General features: G+C 63.1%; 1 protein-coding gene across 1 annotated transcript; it reads left to right on the forward strand.

Moving 5' to 3' along the window:
• Positions 1–535: 535 nt before the first annotated feature.
• On the forward strand, positions 536–3,623 carry PIM3 (Pim-3 proto-oncogene, serine/threonine kinase). Its single transcript, XM_042990896.1, has 6 exons — positions 536–864; positions 979–1,088; positions 1,186–1,236; positions 1,320–1,689; positions 2,231–2,407; positions 2,492–3,623. Exons 1-6 carry the CDS (start codon positions 780–782, stop codon positions 2,677–2,679), a joined length of 981 nt encoding a protein of 326 aa, XP_042846830.1. The 5' UTR covers positions 536–779; the 3' UTR covers positions 2,680–3,623.
• Positions 3,624–15,703: the final 12,080 nt, after the last annotated feature.

Genomic DNA, 15,703 nt, shown 5'->3' on the forward strand with positions numbered 1-15,703 from the left:
CTGTCCGCTGGGGACGCGGCGGTGGGGGGCGCGCGTTCTGCCGGTGACCTTCCCCGGCAAGGCCTGGGGCGGGGCTGGTGAGTCCCTGCTCCGCCCACACACCACCATTGGCCGGGGCTTCGGGGCCCTTTGAAAACCCCGACTTCTATTGGCTCCCGCGGCCCCGCCCCACACGTCTCGGCCGCCGCCCGCGCAGGAGCTGCGCGTGCGCGGTGTGTGTGCGCGCGCGTGCGGGAGGGGGGTGACGTGGACCGCCACGCCACTCTGTGCGCCTCCGCGGCTCCACTATAGCGAGCTAGTTCCGGGCGTCTCTCCGCGCACCCCTGGCCCACCAGACCTCGCCAACCCCGGGTGGAGGCGCCCGGCCCGGCCAGGCCGTCGTCTCGGCCGCCCGCGCGCGCCCCCGGGAGCGCCCCAGGTGCTCAGACCCCGCGGAAGGGGGCGGGGTTCCGGTCGCCCCGCCCCCGCGGAGGGATACGGTCGCCGCGGCCCAAAACCCCGGGGCGAGGCGGCCGGGGCGTGTGAGCCGCTCGCTGCTGCGCGCGCACGCGGTCCACGCGCGGCTCGGCCCGGGGCCCCTGCGCCGCGCGGACTGCCTCGCCCGAGCGGGTCCCCGCGCTTCCCGCCTCGCCGCCGCGGCCGCCTCCGTCCGAGGCTCGGGGCTCCGCGCGGCGCCGGGAGGCCGCCCTCTCGCGTCTGCTGCCGCGCGGGGAGCCGGGCCGGGTGAGAGGCGGCGGAGAGCCCGGGGGCCGCGGGCCCGCGCCCCGCTGCCGCCCGCGATGCTGCTCTCCAAGTTCGGTTCCCTGGCGCACCTCTGCGGGCCAGGCGGCGTGGACCACCTCCCGGTGAAGATCCTACAGCCAGGTGCGCGCGGGGCTGGGGGGCGCCGGGGGCGGAGGAGCCGGGGCGCCCGGGCCGGGGGAGGGGGACCGGGACGCGCCGGGCCGCACCAACCCCACCCGCGCGCGGTCCCCACAGTTAAGGCGGACAAGGAGAGCTTCGAGAAGGTGTACCAGGTGGGCGCCGTGTTGGGCAGCGGAGGCTTCGGAACAGTCTACGCGGGCAGCCGCATCGCCGACGGACTCCCGGTGAGTCGGGCCGCCGGGCGGATTCTCGCCCACCGCGCGCGTCGTCGCGTGTCTACGGGCCTGACCACTCGCGTCCTCCCCCCACCCCCGTCCCCAGGTGGCCGTGAAGCACGTGGTGAAGGAGCGGGTGACCGAGTGGGGCACCATCGTAAGTGCGGGCGCCGTGGGGCGGGCCGGGGCCGGGGTCGGGGCCGCTGCGGCGCGGCGCGCGCTGACCACCGTGTCCCGCAGGGCGGCGCGGCCGTGCCCCTGGAGGTGGTGCTGCTGCGCAAGGTGGGCGCGGCGGGCGGCGCGCGCGGCGTCATCCGCCTGCTGGACTGGTTCGAACGGCCCGACGGCTTCCTGCTGGTGCTCGAGCGGCCCGAGCCGGCCCAGGACCTCTTCGACTTCATCACGGAGCGCGGCGCCCTGGACGAGCCCCTGGCGCGCCGCTTCTTCGCTCAGGTGCTGGCCGCCGTGCGCCACTGCCACGGCTGCGGGGTCGTGCACCGCGACATCAAGGACGAGAACCTGCTGGTGGACCTGCGCTCCGGCGAGCTGAAGCTCATCGACTTCGGCTCGGGCGCGCTGCTCAAGGACACGGTCTACACCGACTTCGACGGTGAGCGCGCCGGCGGCGGCGGGCGGGGGCGCCCGGAGGGGCCGGTGACTGTTGGAGGCCGCGCGCGCCGGGAGCGGGCTCGCGGCGGGCGGGGGCGGGGCGCGCGCGCGGGGGTGCGCCGGGAGTGCCGGGGCCTCCCCCTGCGCGGGGGCGGGGGCCGCGTGCGTGCCGCGCGGGGGCGGGGGCGGCGCCGCAGAAATCCCCGCATTGCGGAGCGCGGGGAAGCCGGGGCCGCCCGCCCCGCCCGCCTCCCGAGCCTCGGCTCGCATCTGTTTGTTGTGAAACCCGAGCCCTCGCTCATGTGACCCGCTCCTCCCCCGGCCGGGCGGGCCAGCTGGGGAGGCCGCGCGCCGGGTTTTTCCAGGGTGATGACGGGCAGGATTTCGAGGCCGGCTGCCTCCCTGCCTCCCGCGGCCCGGGCCTCGGAGGTGACTGGGTAGAGCGTAGAGCGCAGGGTGTCGATGCTCGTTTGGTGGGGCGCTGGCCCCCCCTCCCCCCCCCCCCCCCCCGCGGACGTCCTAACCCGCGTGCATCCCCCCAGGCACCCGGGTGTACAGCCCCCCGGAGTGGATCCGCTACCACCGTTACCACGGGCGCTCGGCCACGGTGTGGTCCCTGGGCGTGCTGCTCTACGACATGGTGTGTGGGGACATTCCCTTCGAGCAGGACGAGGAGATCCTGCGAGGCCGCCTCTTCTTCCGGAGGAGGGTCTCCCCAGGTGCGTCCCGGCTGCGGGGAGCGCGGGCAGCCCCAGAGCCCGAGGAGCCCGCCCCCTCCTGACCGTCCTCCCTCCTCTCCGCAGAGTGCCAGCAGCTCATTCAGTGGTGTCTGTCCCTGCGGCCCTCGGAGCGGCCGTCGCTGGACCAGATCTCCGCACACCCCTGGATGCTGGGGGCGGAGGGTGGCCCCGCAGAGAGCTGTGACCTGCGGCTGCGCACGCTGGACGTGGACGACGGGGCCAGCACCACCTCCAGCAGCGAGAGCTTGTGAGGAGGGGCCCGGGCCTGGCTTGTGGAGCCAGAGGGACCCACCCCACCCGGGCTGTCTGCTTCCTGCACAGGCAGTGACCTCTGACTCCTGGTGACCTTTGCCTTCGGCACCGGGCTGTTTCCTTCGCTTTGAGTGCCTTTTCGAACGCTGCTCTCGCGGGACTTGGTCTTTTCAAGCTCTGTCTGTCCAAAGACGCTCCGGTCCAGGCGGGGTCCCGACCGGCCCGGCCTGGGCAGGTGCGGGGCCCCGAGACCGTCCCTCTCTTGTGCTGCTCCGGGAGGCAGGCCTGTTGGACTGTGTCGGACCAGGAGCATGTCCTGTGGCCTCAGCTCAAGGCGGGGGGGAGGGGGGGGGCACGGGGCCTCTGGTGCCCGCCCGCCCCCCCCCCCCCTTTCGCGCCCGCCTGTCCTCAGTGTTCGTCCGGGCACGTCTGTGCACTAGCAATGCAACGTTGGGGCCTCCGCCGCCTGTGCGCGCGCACGTCTATTTATGGTCTGACCCTGAGGAGGGCTATTTATTGTTTAATTTATTTGCGGGCGTTCCCTCCTCCCGGCGCCCCACCTTCTGCAGGCCCCGGGGTGGGGGTGGTGGCCGTGTGTGTGGACCCCAGGTCCCGGTCCTACCTGTGTCTGTCGGAAGGTGGACTTGTACAGTGGCTGATTTGGGGGGAAAGGGTGCCTCCGCCACCTCGTGGTTCTGCGCCTCGGGCGTGGGGGGGGTAGGGGGGGTTAAATTATTGACCTTGTACAGTCCGCTTGTTGGCTCTGGAGGCTGGGGGGGTGGGGGGACAGAGTCTCAAGCCTTTAATTTATTGTAGCAGCGGTGTCTCTGCAGTCCGGGTGCACGCGCACCGTGGGTGGGGTTTCTTTGGGTTCAAAAGTGAGATGTCTGGAGATCTTATTTTTTATACAGGTGTTTCAATTAAATCGTTTTTGTATATAACAGTCACTCCGTGTTTATGAGGCAGGGAGGCTGCGGGGAGGTTTGGAGGAAGGGGCCTGGGGTCTCTGGGCAGCCCCCTCCTCGTTCTGTGGGGAGGTAGCACATGGTGGGGACCTAGGCTCTTTCCTTGGCCTCCTTGCCACCCCATTCTCGCCCCCCACTCCCCAGAGGGCAGGAGGCTGTGCTGTCAGGGTCTTCTGGGAGGGGGCAGGGAGCCCCGGCCTGGGATGACTTTGCCACCGCTAGTCTGGAGGCTGTGTCTGGGGGTGGCCACAAGGGGTCCTCCGGTTTCTGTTCCCGGGGATGCCTAGTCAGCCGTGGGAGGAGGAAACGGCCCTTGCTCAGGCCACGTGGGCAGAAGCGTCCAGGGAGAGCGTCCGTGCTGTTCCATAGATGGAGGGAAGGGGTTCTGAAGGATAAATAGAAGTTTGTTGGGTGGAGGGTGTAAGAAGACATTCCAAGCCCAGAGCGCAGGGGTGGGTGGGGTCAGGGGGCAAGTGCTGGCTGGTTGGGCCTTGGCCTGACGGTTGAACGGTTAGGGTAGAAGCCGCGGCCAGATTCAGATGCGGAAACACGGCGAGACACCACGCAGGGCAAGCTGAGCGGGGGTCTGGTCACGTCCCGCCCCTCTGTGGGGCCATCCGCTCAGCAGCCCCTGGTGATGGGACAGCGGGGCACCTGCCGGGTGACCGTCTTGTGTCCCGGGTCCCCACACACAGCTGGAGGCCTGTCCCTGTGTCCCACAGCCCAGGTGCCAGCCATGTGCCTGTCCTCAGAGCACGCACACCGTTGCGTGCCTGCCAGTGCGTCCCTGGGAGCACAGAGTGGGATAAAGGAAGCATCTTGAGACCACAGGCAAGAGCAGACAGGAAGTTTTAGAAAGCAGAGCTAGAGAAAGTGAAGGGGGGGCGGGGGCTGTGGTGGGGCCTGGGCCCTGCAGGGATTCAGTGGGTGCTTGGGGCCTGCTGGGGCCTGGCCAGCCTTTCCTGAGGAATCATTAAGGCTCAGGGGTCCCCAGGGACCCCCGAGCAGCTGCATGAGGCAGTGGGGCTGCGTGGGGAGACCGTGCACCTGTTCCCTGGCCCTGGCAACCCCCTGACTCGCTGGGGCTCTCCGTGCTTCCCCCCACCCTCCGCGAGGACAGGGCCCCTCAGACAGCCTTGCCCGTGTGGGCTGGAGCTTGTCGGGGGAACACTCGGAGAGTTGAGCGTGGTGTCTCTGCGGCATTTGGGCCTCCGCCCTCTACTCTGGTGACAGTGACTCATGCATCCCTGTGATCCCAGCCCCCCACTTGCCAGCTGAGGATGCTGGGCCGGTCTGGGGCACCACCCCTCGCCCCTCGTCCACCCATCCTCCTCTGTCCATCCGGCCACCCAGCTAAAGCTCCAGTAATCCTTCACTGAGCTCATCTTTGTGGGGGACCCCGAGTCAAGCCCTCGTAGAGGGCCGGGGCGCTGAGTGCAGCCTGTGGGGAAGACGTAAGGTCTGGACGGCCCGAGGAAGGCCGGTCCCTGGTACAGCGGGCATCCTGCCCACAGGAGGCACCTTGTGAGGATGCTCAGGGACACGGGGTCAGAGGCACGTGTGGGTGAGTGGGGGAGGCTTGCGCTGCTTGGTGAGCGCGGAAGCCCCCGCAGGCCGGGCCCGTGCCAGGGGGACACACTGTTCTACGTCCCCGATCCCACGTGGTGAGGCTGTGCCGCTGGCCCAAGGCCGCCGCCCACTTATCTGCAAGGCCTGAACGTCCCAAGTCTCCAGGACATTCAGGAGGGGCCTGGGGGACAGTGTGTCCCTGAGTTTGCCCCTGGGACAGAGGGCACAGCGCCGTGCTGAGTTTGGGCAACGCTGCCCTCCTCGGGGTCCCTGGCGGCCAGGGGCTCTGCCAGCCTCACCCGAGGCTCCTCAGCCCTGCGGCCTGTGTGCCCAGTGACACCTCTGAAGGTGTGGCAGGCTCAGGCTGGTGCTGGGCAGACGGCCCGGAGGGTGGCCATCGATGGGCTCATGGGTGTGGCCACATGGGACGCAGCCCCCTGCCTGCGGCGGGGAGGCCCCTCTGATAGAGGGGAGAGTAGGCAGGGAGAGGGTGCTGGCCTGCGTGTGTCAAGGCCAATAGGGAACGTGGCCTCGGTCTGGGGCCCGACGGTGGGCAGAAGGTGGGGGGCTGACGCCGCCCATGCGGGGCCACCCCCACTTCCTTGGCCCAGCCCTGCACCCCTCTGCCTCAGTGCTGACTGAACAAGCCCGGGCACCCCCAAAGCACCCTCCCCCCGACCTGGCCCGCCCAGTCCAGGGCTAGATGCTGTCTGTACTCCCAGTTCCCAGCTCCAGCAGGCAAGGGCTCAGCCAGGTCGTGCCTGGAGAAACTGAGGCCCAAGTGGCAGGGACCTCCTGTAGGTGCTGGAGTAGGACGCTGGCCCCACTGTTGTGTCCCTGCATGTGGTCGCCGCTGAGAGCCAGGCTGGAGGCTGGGGGGTGGGGGGGACGGTGGGCCTGGCTGCATCTGGGCCCCCAGGACCCCGGAGAGGCGGAGGGTGCAGCACTGTCTGGGGGGCTTTCCCAGCCCCTTCCCGAGATTTCCGAGAATCCACCGTGGGCAGAGCTCCGGGTCTGAGGCTCAGGCAGAAGCTCAGAGCTGCGGCTGAGGCAGGCCCTGCCCTGCCCCAACCCTGCCATCGGACCCCCGCTCTCTGTGTGGGCCCCTCACCCTCCTCCCTGCTCCTAGACACAAGCCTGGAGCTCGTCAGGACCCGAGGGGGGCCGGCCTGCCCCCTGCCCCTCCACCCCCCAGGCCCTGCACTCCTGGCCTCTCCCTGCAGAGGGAAGCGTGGCCAGTTCCCTCTGAACTGAAATGCCAGTTCCCTCTGCCCAGGGGCTTGACTGTCCTGTACTGGGCTGGTGCCCAGCTCGCCGTCTTTTCATATCTTGGGTCCATTTAACGTGGAGGGTTCTTTAGAGCCACTGGGTTGAGTTCCCAGGTTCCATACTTCAGGGACTCCGCTAGGGGTGGCGTGGAACCCAGAAGTCCTCATGGAAGGAATGGAAACCCCGAGCGGCCACCCACCAGGTTCTGCCTTCCGCTCCTCCGGGCCCTTCCCTCCTGGAGTGCTCCCTGTGCTCTATTTGCGGGTGGCTTTGATTGGTTTGCTCATGGCCAGGCCCTCAGAGGGCGGGTGGGTGCTGGCTGTGCCCACAGGGTCGGGGGGGAGGCGTCGGAGGCCGCCCCTCCTGGCCTCTCACCCACTGGCCTGAGACCGGCCCGGCTCCCGGACGAGAGCGGCTGGGATGCAGACCCGGGTCAGAGCCGTGTTAAGTTTCTTTTCTCCGGTGCAGCCCCCCAAAACGAAACCTTCACGTGGCTTTGGTGCCAAAGCTTCACAGAAAAGGAAGTGATTCCTGGCAGGGGACCCAGAGCCCCACCTGCCCCTTCTGGGGCAGACCCCAGCTGGCATGCTAACGTGGGAGTCCCCATGCTAACGGAAGCTGTGCCAGGAGGAAACGTGAAGGGGGCAGTTGGGCCTGGGGCCGGCGGTGGAGGCCTGGACGGCCACGGGCCGTGGGGCCCGGTGGCCAGGAGAGACACCCAGATCAGGGGATGCCCGCACCACACGGGGCCCCAGAGGAGGGGGCAGGGCCGTGCGCCCCCTCTGCAGGCGCCCTGGCCGCTCTGGAGGGGCCCAGCGCTGGGCATGGGCAGGCCTGAGGTCCTGGGCAAGCCGCAGGGAGGGTGTTGGCCAGGCCTGGCTCCTGTCCATGGAGCTAAGGGATGGGCCCCCATTCATCTCCTGACGCCTGGCTGTGGGTGAGGGGGTGCAGGATGCACGGGGAAGTGCTAGCCCTGGGGTTTCTCGGTGGGCCCTTCTGCCCTCCGGAGGCCTCCGATTAGGGGGGCCGGGGGGCTCTGCCTTAGCCTCTGGCACATGACTTCCAGGCCGGCCGGCTTTCCAGGCAACCTTGGCAAAACCCCGGGCTTCGGTTACACAACTGACCCCTGGAGTTCCTGGCAGTCAGGCCTGCCGGGCAGGGTGGGGGCAGGGCCTGCCCCTCCAGCACTGGTCACTGCCCTCCTCCTGGCCTGCTCCCTGCAGGAAAGCTCTTCCCTGGAGGCTGGGCCCCAGATAGTGGCCAGGAGAAGGTGGGGAGGGTTGGGAGGTCCAGTCCTGGATCGACGAATAGGGGCCTCCTTGCGGGGTGGGTCACCCGTACCCAGCACCGAATGAGCCAGGTGGGGGAAACTGGGGCTCAGGGTGGTCAGGAACCCCCAGGTGGAGGAAACCGGGGTTCAGGAGGGTTAGGAACCCCCCAAAGGCCACAAGCAGCTAAGTGGACCCATTTCATCCAGGAAGGAGGAAGAGGTCACCCTGGGGCACAACCTCGTCTTCCCAGAACGGGACTCGGAGGCGAGCGCCCTCTGATCTGGCCTCTGGCCCTGTCAGCTGTCCTGCTAGGAGGTCGCCAGCCCTGATCTGAGGCTCAGGCCAATGTCATGGGTCCCGGCCACCTGGCGGGAAGCACCCTCAGGTTTCCCTGCCTTGCCCACCCGTGCTGCCCTGAGCTCCTCACCCAGAAACGCTGTGCACAGTGACCCCCACCCCACTGGCCACCTCAGTAGGGGGGAGGGGTGGAAAGCAGAGGGGCCGGTGCCCACGGCCAGGCCCAGCCCAGTGGCCTGGCTCTCCTGCTCCTGGGGCCCCTGGGGCCTCTGCCAGGGCCTGGGCTGCTGGCCCAGGGCTGGACCTTGAGGATGAGAAGGTGCTATGTCTTGCAGGTGGCGGGGTCTCTCTGGGTCGCAGATACCCCTGGTCCTGGGACCCAGAGTCCAGGAAGGGCTGGGAAGCCCCACCTACTGGGCCAGGCCAGCCAGGAGTCAGGGATCCCGGGCCCCTGGGTGCTGCTCCGGGGAGGGGCGGGGGTGTGATCCTCCACTGTCTGGGGGCCAGGAGCCCGGGAGGCCCACATCAGCACTTAGGCCATGGTGCGGCCTGCCCAGCAGACACCCCACATCCTAGGGAGCACGTGTGCTGGGGTCCACACCCTCACCCCGAGGTGCGCTCCAGAGGTGTGGTCTACCCCAGGGCTCCCAGCCTCCCCGAGTCGTCTGGTTTCTGCTCACCAGGCCTCTCCCACATGAGCTCAAAGGGACATTTTCACTCCAGAGAGAACCAGACAGTCCAGATTCCTGGGGGCTCACCTCTGCCAGAGGGGCAGTGACCCAGGCACGTGGGCATGATAGGTTTAGGATGTGACAGGGCGGTGAGTTTCTCAGGGGTCACCATCAGCTTCTCTGCAGAGATCAGGGAGAGGGGCTCTGGGAGCGGGTACAGCAGGTGCAAAGGCCCAAAGGCAGAGAGAGGAGCCCAGACCCGTTTTGCTCCACGAAGGAGCAGGAGGGCAGGCGTGGGAGGGGCTGCAGAGTTTCCTCGGGGCGCACGCGGCTCAGGGCTCCTCCCCACGCCCGCTCTGCAGCCTGCATCCCCCCAACAACCCGCTACAGCGGGGCCAGCTCCGGACCAGAGTCCGGGGCCGGCTGGCCCTCCTGCCGCAGCTCTGCCCCCCTCACTCCTCCCGCGGAGAGGCGGGCGCCGGCACAGAGCAGGGGTGGCAATCCTGCACGTGGGGTGCCGAGGACCCCGGCACCAGGGCCCAGAACGGCAGAGAGGGCATGCCACACCCGGGGCCCAGAGGAGGCCCCTCGGCCAGCCCGGTGACCTGGGCTAACCCGGAAGCAGGTCGGGGGCTGCTGCGGGGTCCCCGAGTCCAGTTCGGGGCAGCCCCCTCAGTCTCCCCTCTAGAAAGGGCCAGGAGCACCCATCGGGCCCCAAAAATGGTACGTGTATGCCCACGAGGGTGCGTGCAACGTGCCTGCCGTGTGCACCTGTGAGTACGCTCGTAGGTGTGTGTGCGCGTGGGTGTGGAGAGGGGGGCGCCCGTGTGTCTGTACGCGCACGTGTGTGTGATGTGGCACGGTTTGTGCGCACGTGTGTCCACGTGCGTGTACACCCGGGTGGAGCCTGCTGCCGGGACTTGGGGCGCTCTCCACCCCTAGTGACCCACACACCCCTCAGAGGCGCGGCAGCACGTGGGGGTGGGGATGCGGCGGGGGAAGGGAGGAGACAGACCAAGGGGCCAGGCCCTGCCCCCCAGGCCCCCCCCCCCCCAGCTCTGGGTGGCAGTGCTGTCACCTGTGAACCAGGCTCCTCGACCGCCTGGAGCCCCGAAGTGTGTTCAAGAACATCCCTGGGCCCCTGCTGGGCCTCACAGAGTTCACGGCCAGGGAGCCACCGTGAGGGCATTGGGGTCATAGGAAGCAGGGGTTCCCAGAGGCCTGAGATCTGAGGAGGAGGTGGGGTCTAGGGGCCCAGGGGAGCTGCAGGGTGAGGAGGTGGGGAGTGCAGGTTTTGGGGGTGGGGCAGACCGGGCCAAGTCGCCTCGGAGGTGGGGGGGGATCTTCAGCAGCCGGGCCGCGAGTGCTCGGAGACCAAGTTGGGGTGGATTCGGGTGCTTTGGAAGGTACAAGGTCGGTGGCACCCAAGGAGGGATGGAGGCCTGAGAGGACCCCGTCCGCGCACCCAGGCAGCCCCCGCCAGCCCACAAAGGCCCGCTCTGGCTCAGGCCAGTGCAAGAGACCCGGCCCGGCCCGAGGGGGCCTCTTGCCCGTGGTGAGCAGGGACTCGAGGCCCAGGGGCAATCGGGGACTCAGAGCTATGCCCCACTGACCTCCCCACCCCCGTGCTGGTTCGTCTCTGGGACATTCTGTCCCTGTTCTCACCTCACGCGGCCACCCCGCCCGGCACCTGACCCCCATGCCTGGCTGCGGCCCGCAGCTATCAAGAGCTGATGGGCGGATTAGCCGTGGGCGCCCCGAGCCGGCCGGGGCGCTGGAACCAACAGCGGCAGCCCAGGGAAACCGGGGTCCTGCCACCACCCCGGTGTGGGGGGAGGGGGGAAACCAGGCCAGGTGTCGGAGGAGGACCAGCTGGCACACCGTCTCCGGGACCACGAACCCAGCCCCCACGAGGGCCTCCCTGGCCCCGCGACCCACAGAAAGCCTGGCTCTGGGTGCGCTGGGTTCCCCCGCCTGACTCCCGCCTGGGCAGAAAAGGGCTGAAGATGGGGAACCCCGGGGCGGGTGGGGCCCGCCAGGTTCCAGGAAGGCAGGGGCCGGCGCGCAGTAGGTTCGCGTGGCCACGCGGCCAGGATGTCTGTCGCCTCGCTCCCCGGCCCACCGCAGCAGTCCCGTCTCTGGAGGCCACGGGGCAGGAGGGGGTGAGCCCCGGCTTGGAGGCAGGCGTCCTGGGAGGGCAGAGCCCAAGGCAGCTGGGGGGTGAGGGGGCACTTGTGGCCCAGGCCTCGGGGCCACATCCACCGCAGCCTGTGCTGCTCACCCAGCCCCACCGTGGACGATGTGCCTGGCGCCTCCCTGGGGCCACACCCCCTGGGCCCTGCTCCCCACTCCCCGCGGGCCCCCGGTTTCTGCTCCCCTCACGCCCGCCACTCAGCTGTGGCCGTCCGGGTGGGCAGCTGCCGGCAGGACCCGGTCAGACGGCCCCGACCTCCTCTGCCATCGGAGCCCAGGTGACGAGACACGGGCCCTGCCCACCGGCCGCGACCTGGGGGCCCCCCAACTTCTCTCGCCCCTCTGGTCCCACACGGGGCGGCAGGCAGGGAGCAACGGCCCAGGTCTCCATGTCTCTGAAGGCGGGCACGTCCTGGGCCTGGGGCCTTCTGCTCCCTCCAGCCGGGCCTGGCCAGCCCTGTCCTCCGCCCCTCCCCCCACCCCACCCCCCGCGGCCTCCAAACTGGCCAAGCTCTGCGAGGTCCCTACAGAAGGAGGCCCAGTGTGCACGACGGTAGACGCACCATGTGGTGTGCATGTGTGTTTGTGTGTGTGTGTGTGTGTGTACACGGTGTCTGGTGTGCGGTGAGTGCGGTGTGTGTGGCGGGGCGGGGCGGGGCAGGCGAAGAGGTGGTGTTGGAGCTGTGATCCAGGAGGGCCTCCCGGAGGAGGAGGTGGTGGTCCTGAAGCGGGTGGGGAGGGGCAGGAGGGCCCACAGTCCTGGGAAAGGCAGGTGGGGAGTGCTCAGCGCTTGGTGGCCCCGCGGTGCACAGGGGGGTGGACAGGGTGCTGGGGTGGCCGCCCTGCGGGGGGGGCGGGGGGAACGTGGGAGGGACGGTCGTGGCACAGACCTCCACCAGGGCACGGCCCCAGGGGCAGGGTCCAGGTCAGGCTCTTGCTTTCAGCTAAATTTTTAGTGAAAAACAAACTCCTTAAACGCATGCTCTGAGCCACTTTAAACATTGCTCAGAGAATCAAATGGAAATCTAAAAAAGAAAAACCCTGAGAAGTATTTTTAAAACAGCTTTATTGAGGTGTAATTTACATGCCATAAAATCCACCCACTTTCAACAGTTTCAATGATCCACCCCCAATCCAGTGATTTTAGTAAATTTACCCAGTTGTGCAACCACCGCCACAGTCCAACTTTAGAACGCTGCCCTCACCTCCCAGGTCTCCTGGACCATCCGCAGCCACGCCCTCTCTGTCCTCACAGACTTGCCTCTTCCGAACGTTCCACGCACACGGAATTGCGCCACGTGGAGTATATGCGCCGTCTGGCTGCTCTCACCGAGCACGATCGTCCCCAAGTTCGCCCGTGTTGGTTCCCGTCACGGTGCTTCATGGCGTGGAGACACCACACGTGGTTTGTTCACCGGTTGGCGGGTATTCGGGTCGTTTCCACAATTTGACTATTGCGAATGTAGCTGCTACGAACCTTCCTGTACGAGCTCTTGTGTGCACATACGTTGTCGTTTCTCTTGGGTAAACACCTGGGAGTGGAATCCTGGGTCGTGTGGTAAATTTATGTTCACTTTGGAAGAAATTGGCCGCACGTTTTACGCTCCCACCAGCGACGTAGGAGGGTCCCGGTGTTTCCGTAGCTTTGTCAACACGTGCGTCGGGCCTTCCTCGTGGTACAGCCACCCTGGTGTGTGCGAGGTGGTGACGCGTTCGCTTTCAGTTCGGATTTTCGTAATAACTCCCGGTGCCGAGCATCTTTTCAAATTGGATTAGACATTTCACCAAAGAAGATACCCAGCGTTCCTCCTCCTTCCTTGATGAAACGTCTAATAACATTGTTTTTGCCTGTTTTTTTACTTGCTTGGTTGTCTTATGATTACTGTTTTAAATTTTATATTTGGTTTCAATTGCTGTAAAATACACCTAATAACCTAGAGCATATGTTTGTCTTATATTTGAGCTGCAAGTGTCCTAAAGACAAATCCCTTATTACATCTCACCCGCAAACATTTTATCCCAGTTTCGTTATCTTACCGTCACTTGAAGCACAGAATCTGCACTATTCATCAACTCGGATTCATCCTTCATGGATTCCTGCTTTTGGCGTTGCACCTAAGAACGCTGCCTGTCTCAAGGTCACGGAGATTTTCTCTTCTGTGTCCTTTCAAAAATCTTACAGCTTCAGATCTTACACTCGGGTTTATGGTTGATCCCGAGTTAATTTTTGTGCAGCGTAAGGTAGGGTCCAAATTCTGGTTTTACATGGGTTTCCAATTGTCATAGCACCACTTGCTGAAAAGAGCATTTTCCCCCCTCGAAAGCCGTGGCACTTTCGTCAAAAATCAATTGGCGATAAATCTATGAATCTATTTCTGGACTCTCAACGCGGTTCCATTGATCCATATGTCAGTCCTTATGCCAGAAGACACTGTGTTTATTGCTGTTACCGTGTAGTAAGTTTTCAAATTGGAACGTGTAAATTCTCCAACTTTGTTTCCTTTCAGCATTGTTTGGCTGTCCTGTGTCCTCTGCGTGTCCATGCAAGTTTTACGATCAGATTGCTGATTTTGCTCCCCAAACCCCAAAACACTCTCATTTTGACAAGGATTGCATTCAATCTATTAATCAATTTGGCGAATATTGCCACTTGAACAATAGTGAGTTCTCCAGCCCATTAACAGTGGGTGTCTCTGTATTTATCTAGATCTTCTTTAATATCACTTAGAAATGCTGTGGAGACGCCTAGGTGGCTCAGTTAACCGTCTGACTTCGGCTCAGGTGGTGATCTCATGGTCTGTGGGTTCGAGCCCTGCGTCGGGCTCTATGCTGATAGCTCGGGGCCTGGAGGCTGCCGCGGATTTTGGGTCTCCCTCCCTCTTGTTGCCCCTCCCTTGATTGTGCTCTCTCTCTCTCTCTCTCTGTCTCTCTCAAAAATAAGCAACAAAAAAAGAGAGACACTTGAGTGGCTCAGTCAACCGTCCGACTTTGGATCAGGTCATGATCTCCTGGTTCGTGGGTTCGAGCTCCACGTCGGGCTCTGTGCTGACAGCTCGGAGCCTGGAGCCTGCATCTGAGTCTGTGTCCCCCTCTCTCTCTGCCCCTCCTCTCCTCTCGCTCTGTCTCTCTCAAAAATAGATCATTACAAAAAAAAAAAAATGCTGCATAGTGTTCAAGTCTTTGTTAAACTGACTCCTAGTTACTTTCTTTTCAATGCTGTTGTGAATGGAATTTTTTCTCAATTTTATCGCCGGATTGCTCATTGCTAACATAAAGAAATGTGGCTGATTTTTGTATATTGATCTTGGATCCTGGAACCGTGCTGAACTTGATAATTAGCAGAAGTTTCTCCTCTAAGTCCTGCCACTTGGCCCCAAATGCGTCACAAATGCAGAAGTGGACAGTTTCTGGTGGAGGAAAAAGGAACCTCAGGTAACTGGAAAGTACCAGGAAAATAATGGAGAGAAAGAAACTTCGGGAAATTAGCCCATGAGATTGAGTTTTGGAAAAACATGAAAATCTCAATTCACGTGGGTAAAGACAACAGACACCGATGATGTGATACCACCGATGTTTGAATTGTCTGACAGGGACTTTCAAGCGGCTATTAAAATGCTTTAACCAGAAACTGCAAAAAGTCTTGACACAAATTGAAATAGAACGGCTCAGCAAAGGGAAAGACATAAAAAAAAAAAAAAGAGGCAAATGGAAATTTTGGAATTGAAAAGTAGAATAACCTAAAGGGAAAAAGACCCTTATGAAGGGATTGAATACCAGAACTGAGACGACAAGAGAGTCAATGAACTTTGAAGACACAGCAACAGAAATTCATCTGAGCAAGAGAGAAGATTTAAAAAAATGAACCGTCTCAGGGACCCACGGGACGACAGAGCTAATGTTTGTTTCATTAGAGTCCCAGAAAGAGAGGAGAAAGACCGTGAGACTGAAAAAATATTTAAGGAGATTATGGCTGAAAGCTTCACAAGTTTGGTGAAAGACATCAACTTATAATTTAAAAAAACAGAACAAATCCCACCCAGGAAAAACTGAAAAAAATCCACACCAAGTCACTTAAAAAAATTTTTTTATGTTTATTTACTTTTGAGAGAGAAACAAAGCACAAGCAAGGAAGGGGCAGAGAGAGAGGGAGACACAGAATCCGAAGCAGGCTCCAGGCTCCGAGCTGTCAGCGCAGAGCCCGATGCGGGGCTCGAACTCGCGAACCGTGAGATCATGACCTGAGCCGAAGTCGGACGCTTACCTGATTGAGCCACCCAGGCGCCCCCACACCAAGACACTTTATACTCAAATTGCTGGAAACTAAAAACAGAGAAAAAAATCTTAAAAGCAGCCAGAGAAAAATGTGTTACCTACAGAAGAACGATGATTTGAATGTCAGACTTTGTTATCGGTAATACAGTATCTTTTTGGTGCTGAAAGAAAAGAACCATTGTTCAGATTTCTATATCCGGCAAACTTCCTTAACCTGACAAAGGGCATTGATAAAAGTCCTACAGCTAAATCGTACTTGATGTGAAAGCCTGAATGCTTCCACCTGGGATTAGGGTCACGGCAAGGGCGCCCTCCCTCAGCACTCTTACTTCACGCAGTGCTGGAAAGTCCAGCCAGTGCAATGGGGCAAGAAAAGGAAATAAAAGGCATATTGATTGGGAAGGAAGAATAAAGCCGTCCTTATCTGCAGACAACGCAGCGATCTGTGTAGAAAATCCCAGGGAATCTATTTTTTAAACAGAACCAAACTCTTAGAACCAGTGAGTTTAAGCAAGG

The sequence above is a fragment of the Panthera tigris genome, chromosome B4, assembly GCF_018350195.1.
Source record: "Panthera tigris isolate Pti1 chromosome B4, P.tigris_Pti1_mat1.1, whole genome shotgun sequence".
Classification (NCBI taxonomy): domain Eukaryota; kingdom Metazoa; phylum Chordata; class Mammalia; order Carnivora; family Felidae; genus Panthera; species Panthera tigris.

Bases quoted from the DNA above. Each gene is read 5' to 3' on its own strand.
- PIM3 (XM_042990896.1), top strand. From the start codon at position 780: ATGCTGCTCTCCAAGTTCGGTTCCCTGGCGCACCTCTGCGGGCCAGGC. The intron at 1,089-1,185 runs GTGAGTCGGGCC...CCCCGTCCCCAG, and splicing joins GCATCGCCGACGGACTCCCG to GTGGCCGTGAAGCACGTGGT. The intron at 1,690-2,230 runs GTGAGCGCGCCG...GCATCCCCCCAG, and splicing joins GGTCTACACCGACTTCGACG to GCACCCGGGTGTACAGCCCC.